Here is a 15,654-nt window from a genome sequence, read left to right as displayed (position 1 = left end):
ATATGTATGTATATAAAACATTCAATGTACAAGTGAAATTTTAAATTACTGTAGAAAGAATTATTCAATAAACATTGCTAGTAAAAGTAAATAAATGCTCAAATAACTTCTAGATGCTCTCCCTGGCCCCTGCTTGTTCCTGCTCCCTACCAATTATGTTTAAGCTACTTAGAGAGGCTTAAGCCAATACACAAGAGCAGATCACTCCCCTATTTCAAGCCTGCTAATGGCTTCCCATCCATAACCTTTACCTTGGCCCTTACCTCCCATTCTTCATCTGATACCAGATCATTCTATTCTCACCTACGCCAATAAGAATGCTGTTGACCTGGGGCTTAGGTTCCCCTAATTTTTTTTTAAGATTTTTTTTTTTTTTTAAAAATTCATGAGAGACACACAGAGAGAGGCAGAGACACAGACAGAGGGAGAAGCAGGCTCCATGCAGGAAGCCCAACGTGGGACTCGATCCTGGGACTCCTAGACTTGATCCTGGACTCCTGGGCCGAAGGCAGGCACCAAACCTCTGAGCCACCCAGATAGCCCGGTTCCCCTAAATTTTCACAAAGCTTGTTCCTTGTTGCTATTCAAATCTCTTAGTTAAGGTCATCTCTTCAGAGCGACCTACCTTTGTAAATTACCCAAGTCCTTACCAGTCAGAACATTTTGTTTTGCCGCTTTGTATAGCATTGTCACTACCGGGTATTTTTCCTATTTATTCATACATTTGTGAGTAGTACTGTCTGTCCCCTCCCATGAAAGAATATGATTTAGCCATAGTTGTTGCTCTATTCCCAACAACATCTTGAACACTGCTTGTCTACAAATATTTGAGAAACAAATAGAGGTTTACATTTCTTCTCATTTTATGTAAAATATTTTCTTCAATTCAGAAGTTTTAAATGTAAAAAAGGGGGGACATATTTGAAAGTAGGCAAATGTAACAAATGGAAGGACATTCCATGTTCATGGAATGGAAGAACAAATATTGTTAAAATATCCATACTACCCAAAGCTATCTACAGATTAAATGCAATCCCTATCAAAATATCAATAGCATTTTTCATAGAACTAGAACAAATAATCTTAAAATTTGTATGGAACTACAACAAACCTCCAAACAGCCAAAGCAATCTTGAAAAAGAACAGAGCTGGAGGTATCACAATTCCAGATTTCAAGTATACTACAAAGCATAAGTAATCAAAACAGTAAGAGACAAGTACAAAAATAGACACATAGGTCAATGGAACAGAATAGAAAGCCCAGAAATAAACCTACATTTATATGGTCAATTAATCTTTGACAAAGGAGGTAAGAATATGGAAAGGGAAGAAGACAGTACCTTTAAGAAATGGTGGTAGGAAAACTGGACAACTACATGCGAAAGAATGACACTGGATCACTTATGCTACACATAAACATAAACTCAGGATAGATTAAGGGCCTAAATGTGAGACCTGAAGCCATAAAAATCCCAGAAGAGAATACAGGCAGTAATTTCTCTGACATCAGCTGTAACATCTTTCTAGATATGTCTCCTGAGGCAAGGGAAACAAAAACAAAAAGAAACTATTGGGACTACATCAAATCAAAAACCTTCTGCATGGCAAAGGAAACAATCAACAAAACAATTTGTCATTTGCAAATGACATACCCAATAAAGAGCTAGTAGCCAAAATATATAAAGAACTTATATAACATACATACACACACCAAATAATCCAATTTAAAAACGGGCAGAAAACATTAATAGACATTTCCCTAAAGAAGACATACAGATGGCCAACAGACACATGAAAAGATGCTCAACATCACTCATCTCCAGGGAAATGCAAATTAAATTACACTGAGATATCACCTCATACTTGTCAAAATGGCTAAAATCCAAAGCTCAAGAAACAAGTGTTGGTGAGGATATGGAGAAAAAGGAACCCTTGTTCACTGTTGGTGGGAATGCACAGTGGCTACTGTGGAAGACGGTATGGAGGTTCCTCAAAAAATTAAAAATAGAGGGATGCCTGGGTGGCTCAGTGGTTGAATATCTGCCTTTGGCTCACGTTGTGATCCCACATCGTGGGATCCTTCTGCCCACGATGTCTCTCCTCCTGCCTATGTCTCTGCCTGTGTGTATGTCATGAAAAAATAAATAATCCTGAAAAAAAAGAATAAAAAATTAAAAATAGGATTACCACGATCCAGTAATTCCACTACTGGATATTTACCCAAAGAAGATGAAACTATCAATTCAAAGGGATATATGCATCCTGATGTTTACTGCAGCATTATTTACAATAGCCAAATTATGGAAGCAACCCAAGTGTCCACTGATTGGTGAATGGATAAAGAAGATGTGGTGTACACATATACAATGGAATATTATTTTTGTTAAGAATTATTTATTTACTTTAGAGAGAGCATGCACATGCTCAAGGAATGCATGTGAGCAGGGGGAGGGGCAGAGGGAGAGGAAGAGAATCTCAAGCAGACTCCCCGATGCACACGGAGCCTAAGGCAGGGCTCATTCCCAGCACCCTGAAATCACAACTCAAGCTAAAACCAATAGTTGGGGATCCCTGGGTGGCGCAGTGGTTTGGCGCCTGCCTTTGGCTCAGGGCGCAATCCTGGAGACCTGGGATCGAATCCCACGTCGGGCTCCCGGTGCATGGAGCCTGCTTTTCCCTCCCTTTCTCTCTCTGTGACTATCATAAATAAATAAAAAAATTAAAAAACATAAAACCAATAGTTGGATGCTCAACCACTTAACTGAGCCACCCAGATGCGCTTGTACAATGGAATATTATTCAGTCATAAAAAGAATGAAATCCTGCCATTTGCAACAACATGGATGGACCTAGAGAGTATAATGCTGTGTTAAATAAGCCAGTCAAAGAATACAAATAGCATATGATTTCACTTATGTGGAATTTAAGAAACAAAACAAATGAACAAAGGAGGGGGAGGGGAAGACAAATTTAAAAAAATGCCAGCCTTTAACTACAGAGAATAAGGGGAGAGGTGTGGTGGGATGGGCAAAATAAGTGAAGGAGATTAAGAATACACTTATCTTGATGAGCACAGATTAATATATGGAATTGCTGGATCACTAGATTTTGTTTTTTTTAAAGATTTTATTTATTTATTCATGAGAGACACAGAGAGACAGAGACACAGCCAGAGGGAGAAGCAGGCTCCTTGTGAGGAGCCAGATGCAGCACTCGATCCCAGGATCCCGGGATCATGACCTGAACTGAAGGCAGATGCTTAACCACTGAGCCACCCAGGCATCCCTAGATCACTAGGTTGTATACCTGAAACTAATATAATGCTATGTTAACTACACTGGAATTAAAACACAATTTTAAAAAAGTAGGCAAATATATTCATAATCTTGGGAGTGTAGAATAACCTTGTGATAATGATATACGAGACAAAAATCACAAAGGATTGAGTTTTCAATATCTGAAATTGTACATGAAGGGAAAAAGTGGAATGAGGCTAAATTAAAAAATTTTCTTTTAAACAAAATTCAACAGAAAAAATTTAATTGGGAATAGATACTTGGGGGGAGAAGGAATGGGAAGTTATTGTTTAATGGGGACAGAGTTTCAGTTCTATAAGATGAAACAGTTTTGAAAATTGATGGTGGAAATGGTTGCCATAACAATGTGAATATACTTAATACCACTGAACTAAACACTTAAAAGATGTTTAAATAGTTAAGTTTTGTATGTATTTTACCACAATTAAATGTAAAAAAAATTTTGGAAAAAAATAACTGTCTTATGCAAAGGGATAATTTAATATGTAAAGCTATTACACATTATTTTTAAATAAGTACACAAAAGCAGTCAATAAGCATTTTGTACAGGGGTGCCTGTGGCTCAAGTTGGTTAAGCATCTGCCTTCCACTCCAGTCGTGATCTCAGAGTCCTGGGATTGAGCCTTGAGTGGGGCTCCCTGATCAGTGGGGAATCTGCTTCTCCCTCTGCCTCTCCCCTGCCCCCCATGCTCACTCTCTCCCTCTCTCTCAAATAAATAAACATAAAAAAAAAAAAAAGCATATTGTGCAGAGACCACAAAGAAAAAAACCCAAATACATTGCCACAAATGTATTAAAAACATTTACTTCCCAATAATCAAAGAGATTTAAATTAAAACCAGGAAATAGGGCAGCCCTGGTGGCTCAACGGTTTAGCGCCGCCTTCAGCCCAAGGCGTGATCCTGGAGACCCGGGATTGAGTCCCACATCGGGCTCCCTGCATGGAGCCTGTTTCTCCCTCTGCCTGTGTCTCTGCCTCTCTCTCTCTCTCTCTTTCTTGCTCTCTCTCTCTGTGTGTCTCTCATGAATGAATAAATAAAATCTTAAAAAATAAAATAAAAAAATAAAACCAGGAAATACTATTCACCTCTTAAACTGGCAATGATTAAAAAAGATAATATTCCATTGTGGTCAAGGCTGTATTCCCCCCTCACATTATGGTGGAACCGTAAGTCAGCATGATCTTTCTAGAGAGCAACTTAGCTCCTGTGTAATTTTTTAAAAACACAGCAGTTCCACTTCTATAAAGTTATCCTAAGAAAATATTCATGTTCACAAAGGATCATCAACGCAATACTAACATTAAGAAGATGTAAAAAATCAGAAACAAAACCCTAAATATTGAACAATTAACTATGAGACTGGTCAAATAAAATTACAGTATGTATTGGGGTACCTGGTTGGCTCATTTAGTATAGCATGGGAACCCTGGATCTTGGGGTTGTGAGTTCAAGCCCCACATTTGTAATAGAACTTACTAAAAAAACCTATCATACATTATCTATTCAATGGAATTACAGAGATTTTTGTGTGTGTGTGTCATTTTTTTTTAAATAAAATAATTTTTTATTGGTGTTCAATTTACCAACATACAGAATAACACCCAGTGCTCATCCCGTCAAGTGTCCCCCTCAGTGCCCGTCACCCACTCACCCCCACCCCCCGCACTCCTCCCCTTCCATCACCCCTAGTTCATTTCCCAGAGTTAGGAGTCTTTATGTTCTGTCTCCCTTTCTGATATTTCCCACACATTTCTTCTCCCTTCCCTTATATTCCCTTTCACTAGGAATTACAGAGATTAAAAAAATCTTATCAGAATATTTAATGACATGGAAAGATGTTCATGGTATCTCATTAAGTGAAAAACTGGTTACAAAACATAATCTGATCATTTTTTATGTTTGTGCACAGGAAGAAGTATGGAAAGATATACATCAAAATGTTAATAGTCATGTTCTCTGGATTATGAAGTAATGATAATCTATTATATGCATCAGCAGTTTTTAATTGGGCTATCAAAAAAGGAGGGAGGTATTATGAAGTAGATCTTCTATCCCTCAGAAATGTATTTGGACATTCTGCCAGGTAATTCCTGCTTTATATTTTATACTCTCTCCTGCTCCAGCAGAAGCCTATTCTCTGTGGGAGGAAGAAGTAATGAGAAAGAGTAAAATAACCAATGATCACCCTTGCAACAAATTGCCAGACACATTTTACCTACCATCATTGACTAGTTTTAGGACAGGGGATGCAATCATCTTTCATTATTCATTCACTCAACAATGAACACCCACTGTATGACAATTTTTTTAAAAGTTTGCTTTTCTAGTACCGTTCAGTGTATTTATAGCTCCTCAAAATGATAATCACAAGTCATTTCTATAAGGAAGGAATTTCACCAAAAAGATCTGAAAGATGACTGTTAAACGAGTATCAAATAGGCAGCGATAAATTAATGCTTGAAAATGAATCAACAGTAACTCACCTCCAATGACTCCAATACATAAATAAAGTTCTTGAACAGTATTACAGAAAGAAGCTGCAATCAAGCCACAGCCTGACAAGCATCCACCAACAATCATGATTGGACGACTGCCATATTTATTTACCAGGATACTGCTGATGGGACCTAGAGAGAACCAGAATGAATGAATGAATGAATGAATTTAATATATTTTATTTATTTATCCATGAGACAGAGAGAGAGGCAGATACACAGACAGAGGGAGAAGCAGGCTTCCCGCAAAGAGCTTGATGTTGGACTATCCTAGATCCTGGGATTACGCCCTAAACTGAAGGCAGATCTCAACTACTGAGCTACCCAGGCATCCTGAGAACCAGAAATTTAGTAGCAGAGAGGAAAGGAACCAACTCCCTCATATCTGCACAAAGCACTCACATTAAATGACAAGTCCTTCAAAATAAACAGATAGAAACAAACAAAAAAAAAAAGGTAAGAATATTGCTTTCTATATTTCATAGTCAAAGGTATGTGCATTAGAAAATAAAGATGCTAAAAAACATCACTGTGTATCTTTATAAACATTGGATGGAGTTTTATTGAGATATAAGACTCTGGTTCTCTCTTTAATCTTTCTCTTCTAAGGCAGAACTGGCTGAAAATACCTTGGTAATGGATGTTCATAGGCTTGTTGATGTATCTAGGGTGTGAGGAACATTATTTAGTTAAATTTGCCCTGTTTTAATTTTTGAACAGACACTCTGATATTAGAGTATTACTTATACATTAACATAAATGTAGTTTGTGTCATATTTTTTAAAAAGAAAAAACCCCTGAAAAATACATAATTATTTTTCCAAGTTTAAATAGTTTTGCAATTAGGAAATCTAAATTAAAAAAAAAAAAAAACACCAAAAAACCTGTTCCCAGTTACATCTAGATGTCTCAGGTACTGCATTGAATATTTCTTTTAGAGTTAACCTGGTTCCATGCCTATCTTACTGTTTCACGGTAGCAATACTATGAAAAAAAGCTTGCAGGAGATGATGTCAAATAATGGTCAAAGTATCTTGGGTCTAACAACTCAAGAAGATAGGAAATAGAGTGTTATCTAAGAAAATCAGATTAAATTTCCTCTGCTAAAAAGATGCATACCAAAATAACAGTTTTTCTTGAATGTGAGAAAAGGATCAGGAAGAAAAAGATTTGATGCATTTAATGTATTAGTTTTCAAAATGAATATTAAATGGCCCCTCCTTACTTGCTACAAATAGGTATAAGCTGTAATTACCCTTTCCCAAATTTTTAGGTGTTAATTATAAGAAAGTCTTATCCAAACCAAACAGTATTTTAAAAGCTGTAACATGGGGTGCCTGGCTGGCTCAGTCAGTTGAGTGTCCAGCTCTTGATTTCAGCTGGCATCATGATCTCAGAGGTAAAACTGAGCCCAGCATGGGGCTCCACACTCAGTGGGGAGTCGGATGGAAGATTCTCTTCCTTTGCCCCTCCCCTCACTTGAGCATACACTCACTCTCTCTCAAATAAATCTTTAAAAAAAAAAAAAAAAAAAGCTGTAACACAACTCTTAAGTAGATTAACTATATTTTCTGATTACACCAAATGACAGTCATTGCATTTTATTTATTTATAAGAGAATATACCTATGTCTGTACTTCATGGATATGGACTCATGGGAATAACAACTTTGTTTACATGACACTATACCTTGTCTGCCTTCTGCCTGGTTAAGGCAGATGACTGCAAACACAGAGGGTACTGCAATGCATCAGTAGGGAAGGGGACACAAGGAAATCAATTATGTCTGAGCTTTGCAAAGGCATGAAGCTACCGAGCACCAAGTTTCAAATCTAACCCATTTTCTCCTTATTACATGTACTCCATATTTTTGGAACTAAGCTATAAAGCAGAAGACATAAAAATTATGTTTTTCTTCTATTAGCACAGTAAATTCTGATTCTGTTCATTCTATAATTAGCTCCACAAAAGACAGTCTATTTTTTAAAACAAATATATAGTGTACATACTCAGAATGTATTATTGACTTTATGTTGACATGTTCTATATCCATAAACACTATGGAAAATTCTGCAGTTACAGTATATTCTAGTACTATACTCAAAGTTGCAGTATGATGCAACTAAAAGGTCAGCTCTGACCCCAGGGAACCCAAATTCAAATTATGCTATGTAAGCACGCAAGAAGGAATCAAACCTTTTGATATCCTGGTGTATCAGAGGACTAAGTCTCTTTAAGGGCTGGGTCAAGAAATGGCTGTCAGGAGAGACTTCAGGCCCAACCAAGGATATGTATAAAGAGGTTTTCATTGACCTTCTCAATCACTTCATGAAAATATTAGACCATGGCTGGTTTGGAAATAATTTGAATTTACAATTTGTTTAAGATGAAAGAATTAAATACTGAAAGAATATTCATGAAATGTTTCCCTATAAATTAGTTGTGAAACAGATTCTGTATACTCAGAATTATAAACATCAAAATACTGCCACACTGCTGACTCTGTGAAGTAGAAGTTAATACTGTAACATCTACAATGTTACACTAGGAATGTTAAAGACATTAGTGTGAAACTGAAAATAAATAAATCTACATTTTTCTTAAAAAAAAAAAAACAAAACAAGAAAAACTCAAATAGAATAGGCAACTGAGATCTCCTCTCCTAAAAATGTATTTACATTCTAACACGCATTAGTATGTATCTCTGACCCAGAGTACTAAAGTAAATTTAAAAAAACCCAAAAAACTAAACCACTCATAGTTCAAAATGTATTAGTGTTGAGGGGGAGGCCCAAATACATGAATTACAGAATTATGGCAATTGAAAAACTGATGATAATTATTAAGGGAATATACCATTTAGGAGCCAATCAAAACAAAATAACCTATTTAGTAAAAATTCTGCCACAAGGTTCTCGATAGGCAATTTGTCTTTCAGAGTTATTTCAGGAAGGATGGCCCCAATTAGCTATCATTAAAAATAGAAAGGGGTACAGTTCATAGGCCTATTATAACACAAATTCAGAGAAATGTGCTAGTTATCTCTGGGTGAGGACAAAGAAGGAACTGTTTTCCCAAAAGAAAGTGTCATGTGCAATTAGCACAACTGACATCACTTACTTTCTATGCAAAATCCAAGTGACTCTCAAGCTCTTTGACAGCTCCAAATTGCAGTATGTGAACCTCTGGTTTATAGTGAGCTTAAAGATACACTGAGCACCTGGAGTATATCTGGATAATATTCATACCAATTTCTTCAAGCCATCATAGTTAAAACTTGATTAGAAAATCCTGGCAGATGGGAGTTCAAAGCCTCCAAAATCACTGGCTCTCAAGCTAGATATAATATCCAAAGTCCCTTTTGATTTTTCTGAACTTATAAAAAAGAAAATAAGTACTATAGTTAGCACTTATGTTCTCTTCAAAGTACTTAATAGACAAAACAGAATTCAAAAGGTATAAAATAAAAAGATATACAGTGGAAAAACTAAGTCTACCCACTCCTGTTCCCAGTCACCTAATTCACCTCTAAGGCAACCAAGTTACCTGTTTTTTCTGTGCAATGAAATTATGACTTCAATTATTTATTCTTGTTTCATGAGTTTATGTTATTGTCTCAATAGGATTATAAACTCCCTAAAGGCAGGGATCAGATCAAGTGTTCTCTATCACAATATCTAACCTAGTGTGAAATATGTGCACAGGACTTAATATTGGTTGAATATGCCACTAGGTTAGAAACCTAGAGTTAAGATTTTACAGTTGAAATAGAGAATCTTTATACTGGCTATTAAGGAGCTGCATGTGAAAATAATCAGAGATACTGGATTGCCACCGAAAAGTAGTATTAATACTACTTTTTTTTCATAACAGAGGTGAAAGTTTGGCTAACTAAGCAACAGGAGACACCAGTCAACCTCAGTAAATAAATACATTTGGCTTTAGAATCTCTCACTAAGCAATTATATATTTTAAGTATTATGGAAGGTTCTAACTTTTATATGTTATGTTGTGAATTTAAATGATGGTAACTGAGCAACTTACTACCCTCCACATTTCCTTTACAACATGTCAAGAAAAACAGAAAGGAAAAAAATGATGAAAGTTTAAGGTGCATTTGACATGCTTTTAGGACAAATAACGTCAAGGAATAAAGGGACAATTTTATTTTGTTCTTTAATCCTAACACCATGAAAAGATTTTACAAGACTTTGAACTATGCAATTCAGGTGAGCCTGATTTACTTGAATTCTCCCAACATCAATTTAGGAAAAATCTTTGTGTTTATATGTTAAGAGTCTAGTAGAGAGCAATAAGAAAAATTAGTTGTGCACATGTTATTTTTCTGAGAGCTTTTTAAGGATACCAAGTTGTACCAAATCACAGCTCCTCATAGTTTCTCATTTCAGCTTCAGAATACTATAGTGGAACAAACAAAGCAACAGTTGTTATGGTTAATGGGAATGAAAAAAATGTGACTAAAACAGCAGACCTTGGGGGAGTACTTACCTCCACCATACATGACAGCCAACATGATTGAGGATATCCATGACACTTCACTGGTGGTGGCACTGAATATACTTTCAATTTCTTTGAAGAACACAGTAATGGATTTGGGAAATGCATAAGAGAATCCAATGGAAATGAAAGCTCCAACTACTACTGCCCACCCCCAGCCTCCATCTGGGGGAGTGTATCCAACTGGACCTCCAACTGCTGGTGGCATTTTAAGTGTAGATGAATTCCAAAGTGCAGTTCAAATCCAAATACCTGAAAGATATAAAATTAAAATACTATGTTAGTAATAAGGCACTTCCACCAGCAAAGCACTTCAACCTTTTATAGCCAACTCTCAAGTAACTAAATTGTTTCTCAATATTATTTTTCTAACAGAGATGATCTTCTAGGAATATTATCAGAAAAAAGCCTTAGAGCCATGGTATTGCCCATAGTAGCTTATTAAAGGAAAACAGTTCCATAACATTTAAGAAACCATAACTGAAATAAATCCTGTTCAATAAATACAGACTTTTATTTCAAATAAGCCTACTTGTTTGAGCAGTTAATAGAATTCCTCAAATTACTGTGAATAACCAACTGCCTCATTTGACTTATCTGTTTGAAAAATATACATAATACATGCCATATACAAGTTTCAGGCTTAAACATAGGCTTTCTAATTTTTCTCCCTTTCCCAAAATACATTCTTCACTACTACTTTCTTTTTACTTTCTCTTATTTATAACTGATAAAATATTAGGAAGGGGGTTCCCGAGTTACTAGGCATGCAGCAATCTGCAAAACAGATCATTCTGAATACACAAGAATTTCATTTAATGGACTGGAATATTCTCTCAGAAATGTTTCCTTTTATCTATCTAATTGCTTTGGTTCAAGGAATTTTTTCCCATCATATGACAAGAGAAGGTCCTAAACAACAGCTAGTCAATATAGTTAATCTCATGAATTGAACTATCATGTCACAAGATGGTACTTTAAATCAAAAACTGTACCTTTTTCTTGACGTCACCTAGTATTAAAGAATAGCATGGCTAGAAAATGCAACTTCTTGTTAAAATTATGAATAAGATGATAGAGTGTTTGATGGTAGGCTTGCCTGTTTTCTCATGAAGGTCTCATTTATTTGAAGCCAACATCTACCCTATAAAACTCATCCTGCAACCCATGTTATCTCCATTCCAAATTCCAAATTATCTCCATTCATACTGGATTGCCACCGAATCCAGTGGCATTCAGATTATATTACAGCAATAAATACAGGTCACAGAGGACAAGTTCATTCTTGGCTATAACATTCTTTAGGCCAAAATACAAATCCTAACTTACAGTATAGTAGTGGCATACTAGTCAACTGCTAAATACTGTTTCTTCCAACCCATTTGAACACTTCAAATATGATTTAAGACAATGAATGCTGCAGGGGTAGGAAAAAAAAATAGCGCATAGGGGAAGTTTCCTAAAAGCAAAAGTTTAGGTTTCATGACTTGTACTCAAAATTGTATTAGAGGTTCTAGCCTGCAGTGTATGCAGACAAGAAAAAGAAATAGAAGGCATAAAGACTAGAAAGGAAGAAGTTGTACTTATTCATAGATGATATAATTGTCTATGTAGGCAATAGCTAAATATTAAAAAACAGGTACCTGAACTAAAAATGAATTTAACTAGATTTCAGGACACAACAGTAATAAACAGGATTTTTTAAATATATAAACCAGCAATCAGAATTTGCAATTTTAAAAACTACCATTTACAACAGTATCAAAAAACTACTGAATAGGGATACATACATCTGACAATGTATGATACATACACTGAAAACTATAAAACATTAACTAAGAAATTAAAAAACAAAAGATAATCCATTCTCAAGGTTTGAAAGACTCAATATTTAAATTAGGCAAATACTTCTAAAGGCACACAACAGTACATTTATTAAAAGAAGTGTATAAACTGGATTTCAAGCTACAGATTGGGAGAAAATAAATGCAAAACATATCCAACAAAAGACATGTCGAAGACAAAAAGACATAATCATCTTTTATGATTCAGTAGTAAAAGACAACTCAATTAAAAATGGACCAACGATATGGACAATTTATCAATGAAAATACACAGATAACAAAGTACATGAAAAAATGCTCAAAACTGTTAGCCATTTGCGAAACGCAAATTGTAATCGAGATACATACATACTAGATATGTTCTCTACTGGAATGACAAAAATTAAGACTGATAATACCAAGAGTAGAAGAGAATATGAAGCAAATAGAACGCTGTTACTGGTGGTAAAAGCAAAGTTGGAAAATATTTTGGCAGTTTCTTAAGAAGTTAAAACATACAAACAGAACACCCAGCTATTACATCCCTAGGTATTATCCAAGAGAAACGAAAACATGTATCTTGGGGATCCCTTGATGGCTCAGCAGTTTAGTGCCTCCCTTTGGCCCAGGGCGTGGTTCTGGAGTCCGGGAATGGAGTCCCACATCAGGCTCCCTGCATGGAGCCTGCTTCTCTCTCTGCCTATGTCTCTGCCTCTCTCTCTGTCTCTCATGAATAAATAAAATCTTTAAAAAAGAAAAAAGAAAACATATCTTCACAAAGACTTATATGAGAATTCTCTAGTAGCTTTATTCATAACAGCCCCAAACTGAAAACAACCCAAGTGTTGATCAACAAGTGAATGGAAAAACAAATCATGGTATAGCCATATAATAGAACAATATAAACTGGAACAAATTATTGATGCATACAAGAACATGGATGAATCATAAAAGCATTAGTTAAGTGAAAAAAGACTAAAAATAAGACTATATTCTGTATGGTTACCTTTATATTAGTTCTAGAAAAGGACAAATTCTAGGAATAGAAAACAGATTAGAGGTTGGAAAAAAGAGGCTGACTGCAAAGGGGCATGAGAGAACTTCACTGGGTCATGGAAATGCTCTGATTATGGCAGTAGTTACTCATCAAACCGTATACTTAAAACTGGCTGATTTCATTGTATGTAGATAATAGTGATAAAAGTGATAAAAAAAAAGTGATAAAAAATAGTTCAAAGACAATGACAAGAAGGATAAAATCTGTTCAGTGGCATGTGGAGACAATATGGAAGCAAAACGTGATGGCAGGCAAATTCTCTCTCTTGGCTATCTCATGGTTAAAAGAAAGGAGAGGAAAAGGAAAAAGACAAGGAAGAGGAGATGACCCTCTCTTCTGAGAATTCACAGCTACAGGCCTGGGTAAGCTTGTGCTTGGCAGGCAATGTCTGTGGGAAACCTCTGTTGTTCTTTTAGAGATATATGTCTGGCTTTGCTAGCAAAGATTTCCCACAGACAAAGCCCAGCCAAACATAAGCTGATAATCTAAAATTTCTCACTTACTTATTGATTGATTGATTGATCATAGGCTTCACACTAAGCATGGAGCTCTATGCAGGGCTTGAACTCATGTTACAGAGATCAAGGCCTGAGCTCAGATCAAGAGTCAGATGCTCAAAAAAAAAAAAAAAAAAAAAAAAGAGTCAGATGCTCAACCGACTGAGCCATCCAGGTGCCCCAACAATATAAAGCTTCAAAATTTCAAACTGATCAATGGTTAATTACCATGAGTGAAGTAAAGCCAATTCAATATAGCTGGATTAGACACAAGAACTACAGCCATTGGATATGAATATGTAAAATTATTAAAAGTATGAAAGAAGAAATTAAGACCACTAAATAAAAACAAACAACACATTGTTCTGTTTTTATTTTATTTTATTTTATTTATTCATGAGACACACACAAAGAGAGGTAGAGACATAGGCAGAGGGTGAAGCAGGCTCCCTGAGAGGAGCCTGATGTAGGACTCGATCCCAGGACCCAGGATCATGACCTGAACCAAAAGTAGTTGCTCAAACCACTGAACCACCCAGGCATCCCCGAACAACACATTAAATACTATTGAAAGACTAGTTGACTTGAAACAGAACTTCTAGAAATAAAAATAATTCTCAGTGAAATTAATAATAGGTGAACCAGGAGACTGAACATAGCTGGAAAGAAAGACCATGAAATCTAAAGAGTAGTTTGAAGAAAATGGAATTCAGGGGAGAGGTTTATTCTGGAGTTGTGAGAGAAACATTTAGAAACACAGAGTTGAGAATGGGAGGATCTAGCATACACCTAATGGGACTTGGGAAGAAGAGAATGAAGAGAATGGGAAAGAGGAAATTTTCAAGGGTTAATGGTTATGGCTATTCCAGATTTTATGAATAATATGCACCTACAGTTTGAGAAAACCCACCAAGATAAAGAGAAAAATCTTAAAAAAAAAAAAAAACAAAATACCACCACCAAATCATTGAGAAAATACAGATTACATAATCAAGAGAGGATGAATCTGACAAAAAAATTTTCAACAATTTTGCAAACTCTCAGTCTTCAAATACTCATTCTTCCCCTTTTCCTCTTTCCACTTCCCCAAGACTCCAATTGGATGTGGGTTGAACCTTCACATGGTATCTACTCTTTCTCTTTTCTGTTTTTCATCCTTAGTACAGTTCCATCTGTATTGAGAATTTGAGGGTTAGGATAGTATCGTCCTCTTGAGTGATTTTCACTAACCTAGGGCTATATAAACCGAGAATCTTTTCAAGAATATTTCAAGGATCAAGATGTTTTGTTCATATAGATGACTTAAAATCAGGTTGCAGGTCATTTGAGGACTGTTTTACTTCCAATGCGCCCTTTATTTCTATGTCACAGCCATTTAGGATCCCAATCAAAAAGAACAGATTTTATCAGAGCTCTTACTTTTGGCAGTCCCTAGACTCCAAAGTTTGTTTCCCTGGATCCATGAAGCTTTCCAAAGCACTGCTTAGGTCACCAAGAGAATTCTTCTTCCTTCTGTAACCACAAAGCCACTGACTCCATAATCATATCACTATTGGCATAATTAGTAAGCCAGCAATATAAGAAGCTGCCAAAATCAGGTGATCATCAAAACCAGGAAGTTGTAATCAAAGACTTAATTTCTGCAGTCAGCTCCAGAACCATGTGTGACTCCTATGACATCATCAAGATGGATCTGACATGCCCTGCTTCTCAAAATCTCAAAGCCAGTGAGTAGGCATAAAGACCTCTGTTTTAATTCTGCCCTGCATATGTCATATGAATACACGTGACTGGTAGAATTTAAATCAAATTCAGAAATATAGCTGCAAGGGAACCTGAGAAATGTACTTTAGCTTTAAAGCACACTAGAAAGGAGGATGTGTAATGGATGCTAAACATTTCCAGAGTCACTTGAGACACACACACTACGATGTATGTAAAATTT

The 15,654-nt window shown here is 35.9% G+C and overlaps 1 protein-coding gene across 6 annotated transcripts in view; it reads right to left on the bottom strand.

Annotated features, from left to right (window-relative positions):
- Positions 1–15,654, bottom strand: part of SLC16A1 (solute carrier family 16 member 1) — a 58,651-nt gene that overhangs the window by 14,266 nt on the left and 28,731 nt on the right. For all 6 annotated transcript variants that reach the window (XM_025452921.3, XM_025452923.3, XM_035701033.2 and 3 more), the window contains 2 exons: positions 10,324–10,584; positions 5,803–5,946 (listed from right to left, as the gene is read on the bottom strand). In XM_025452921.3, coding sequence (XP_025308706.3) covers positions 5,803–5,946; positions 10,324–10,540 — 361 coding nt within the window. In that variant the 5' untranslated portion in view covers positions 10,541–10,584. The remainder of the gene's footprint in view (positions 1–5,802; positions 5,947–10,323; positions 10,585–15,654) is intronic.

The sequence above is a fragment of the Canis lupus genome, chromosome 17, assembly GCF_003254725.2.
Source record: "Canis lupus dingo isolate Sandy chromosome 17, ASM325472v2, whole genome shotgun sequence".
Classification (NCBI taxonomy): domain Eukaryota; kingdom Metazoa; phylum Chordata; class Mammalia; order Carnivora; family Canidae; genus Canis; species Canis lupus.
Note: the sequence above shows the minus strand (reverse complement) of the source record. Positions and strands in the feature narration are given on the sequence as shown.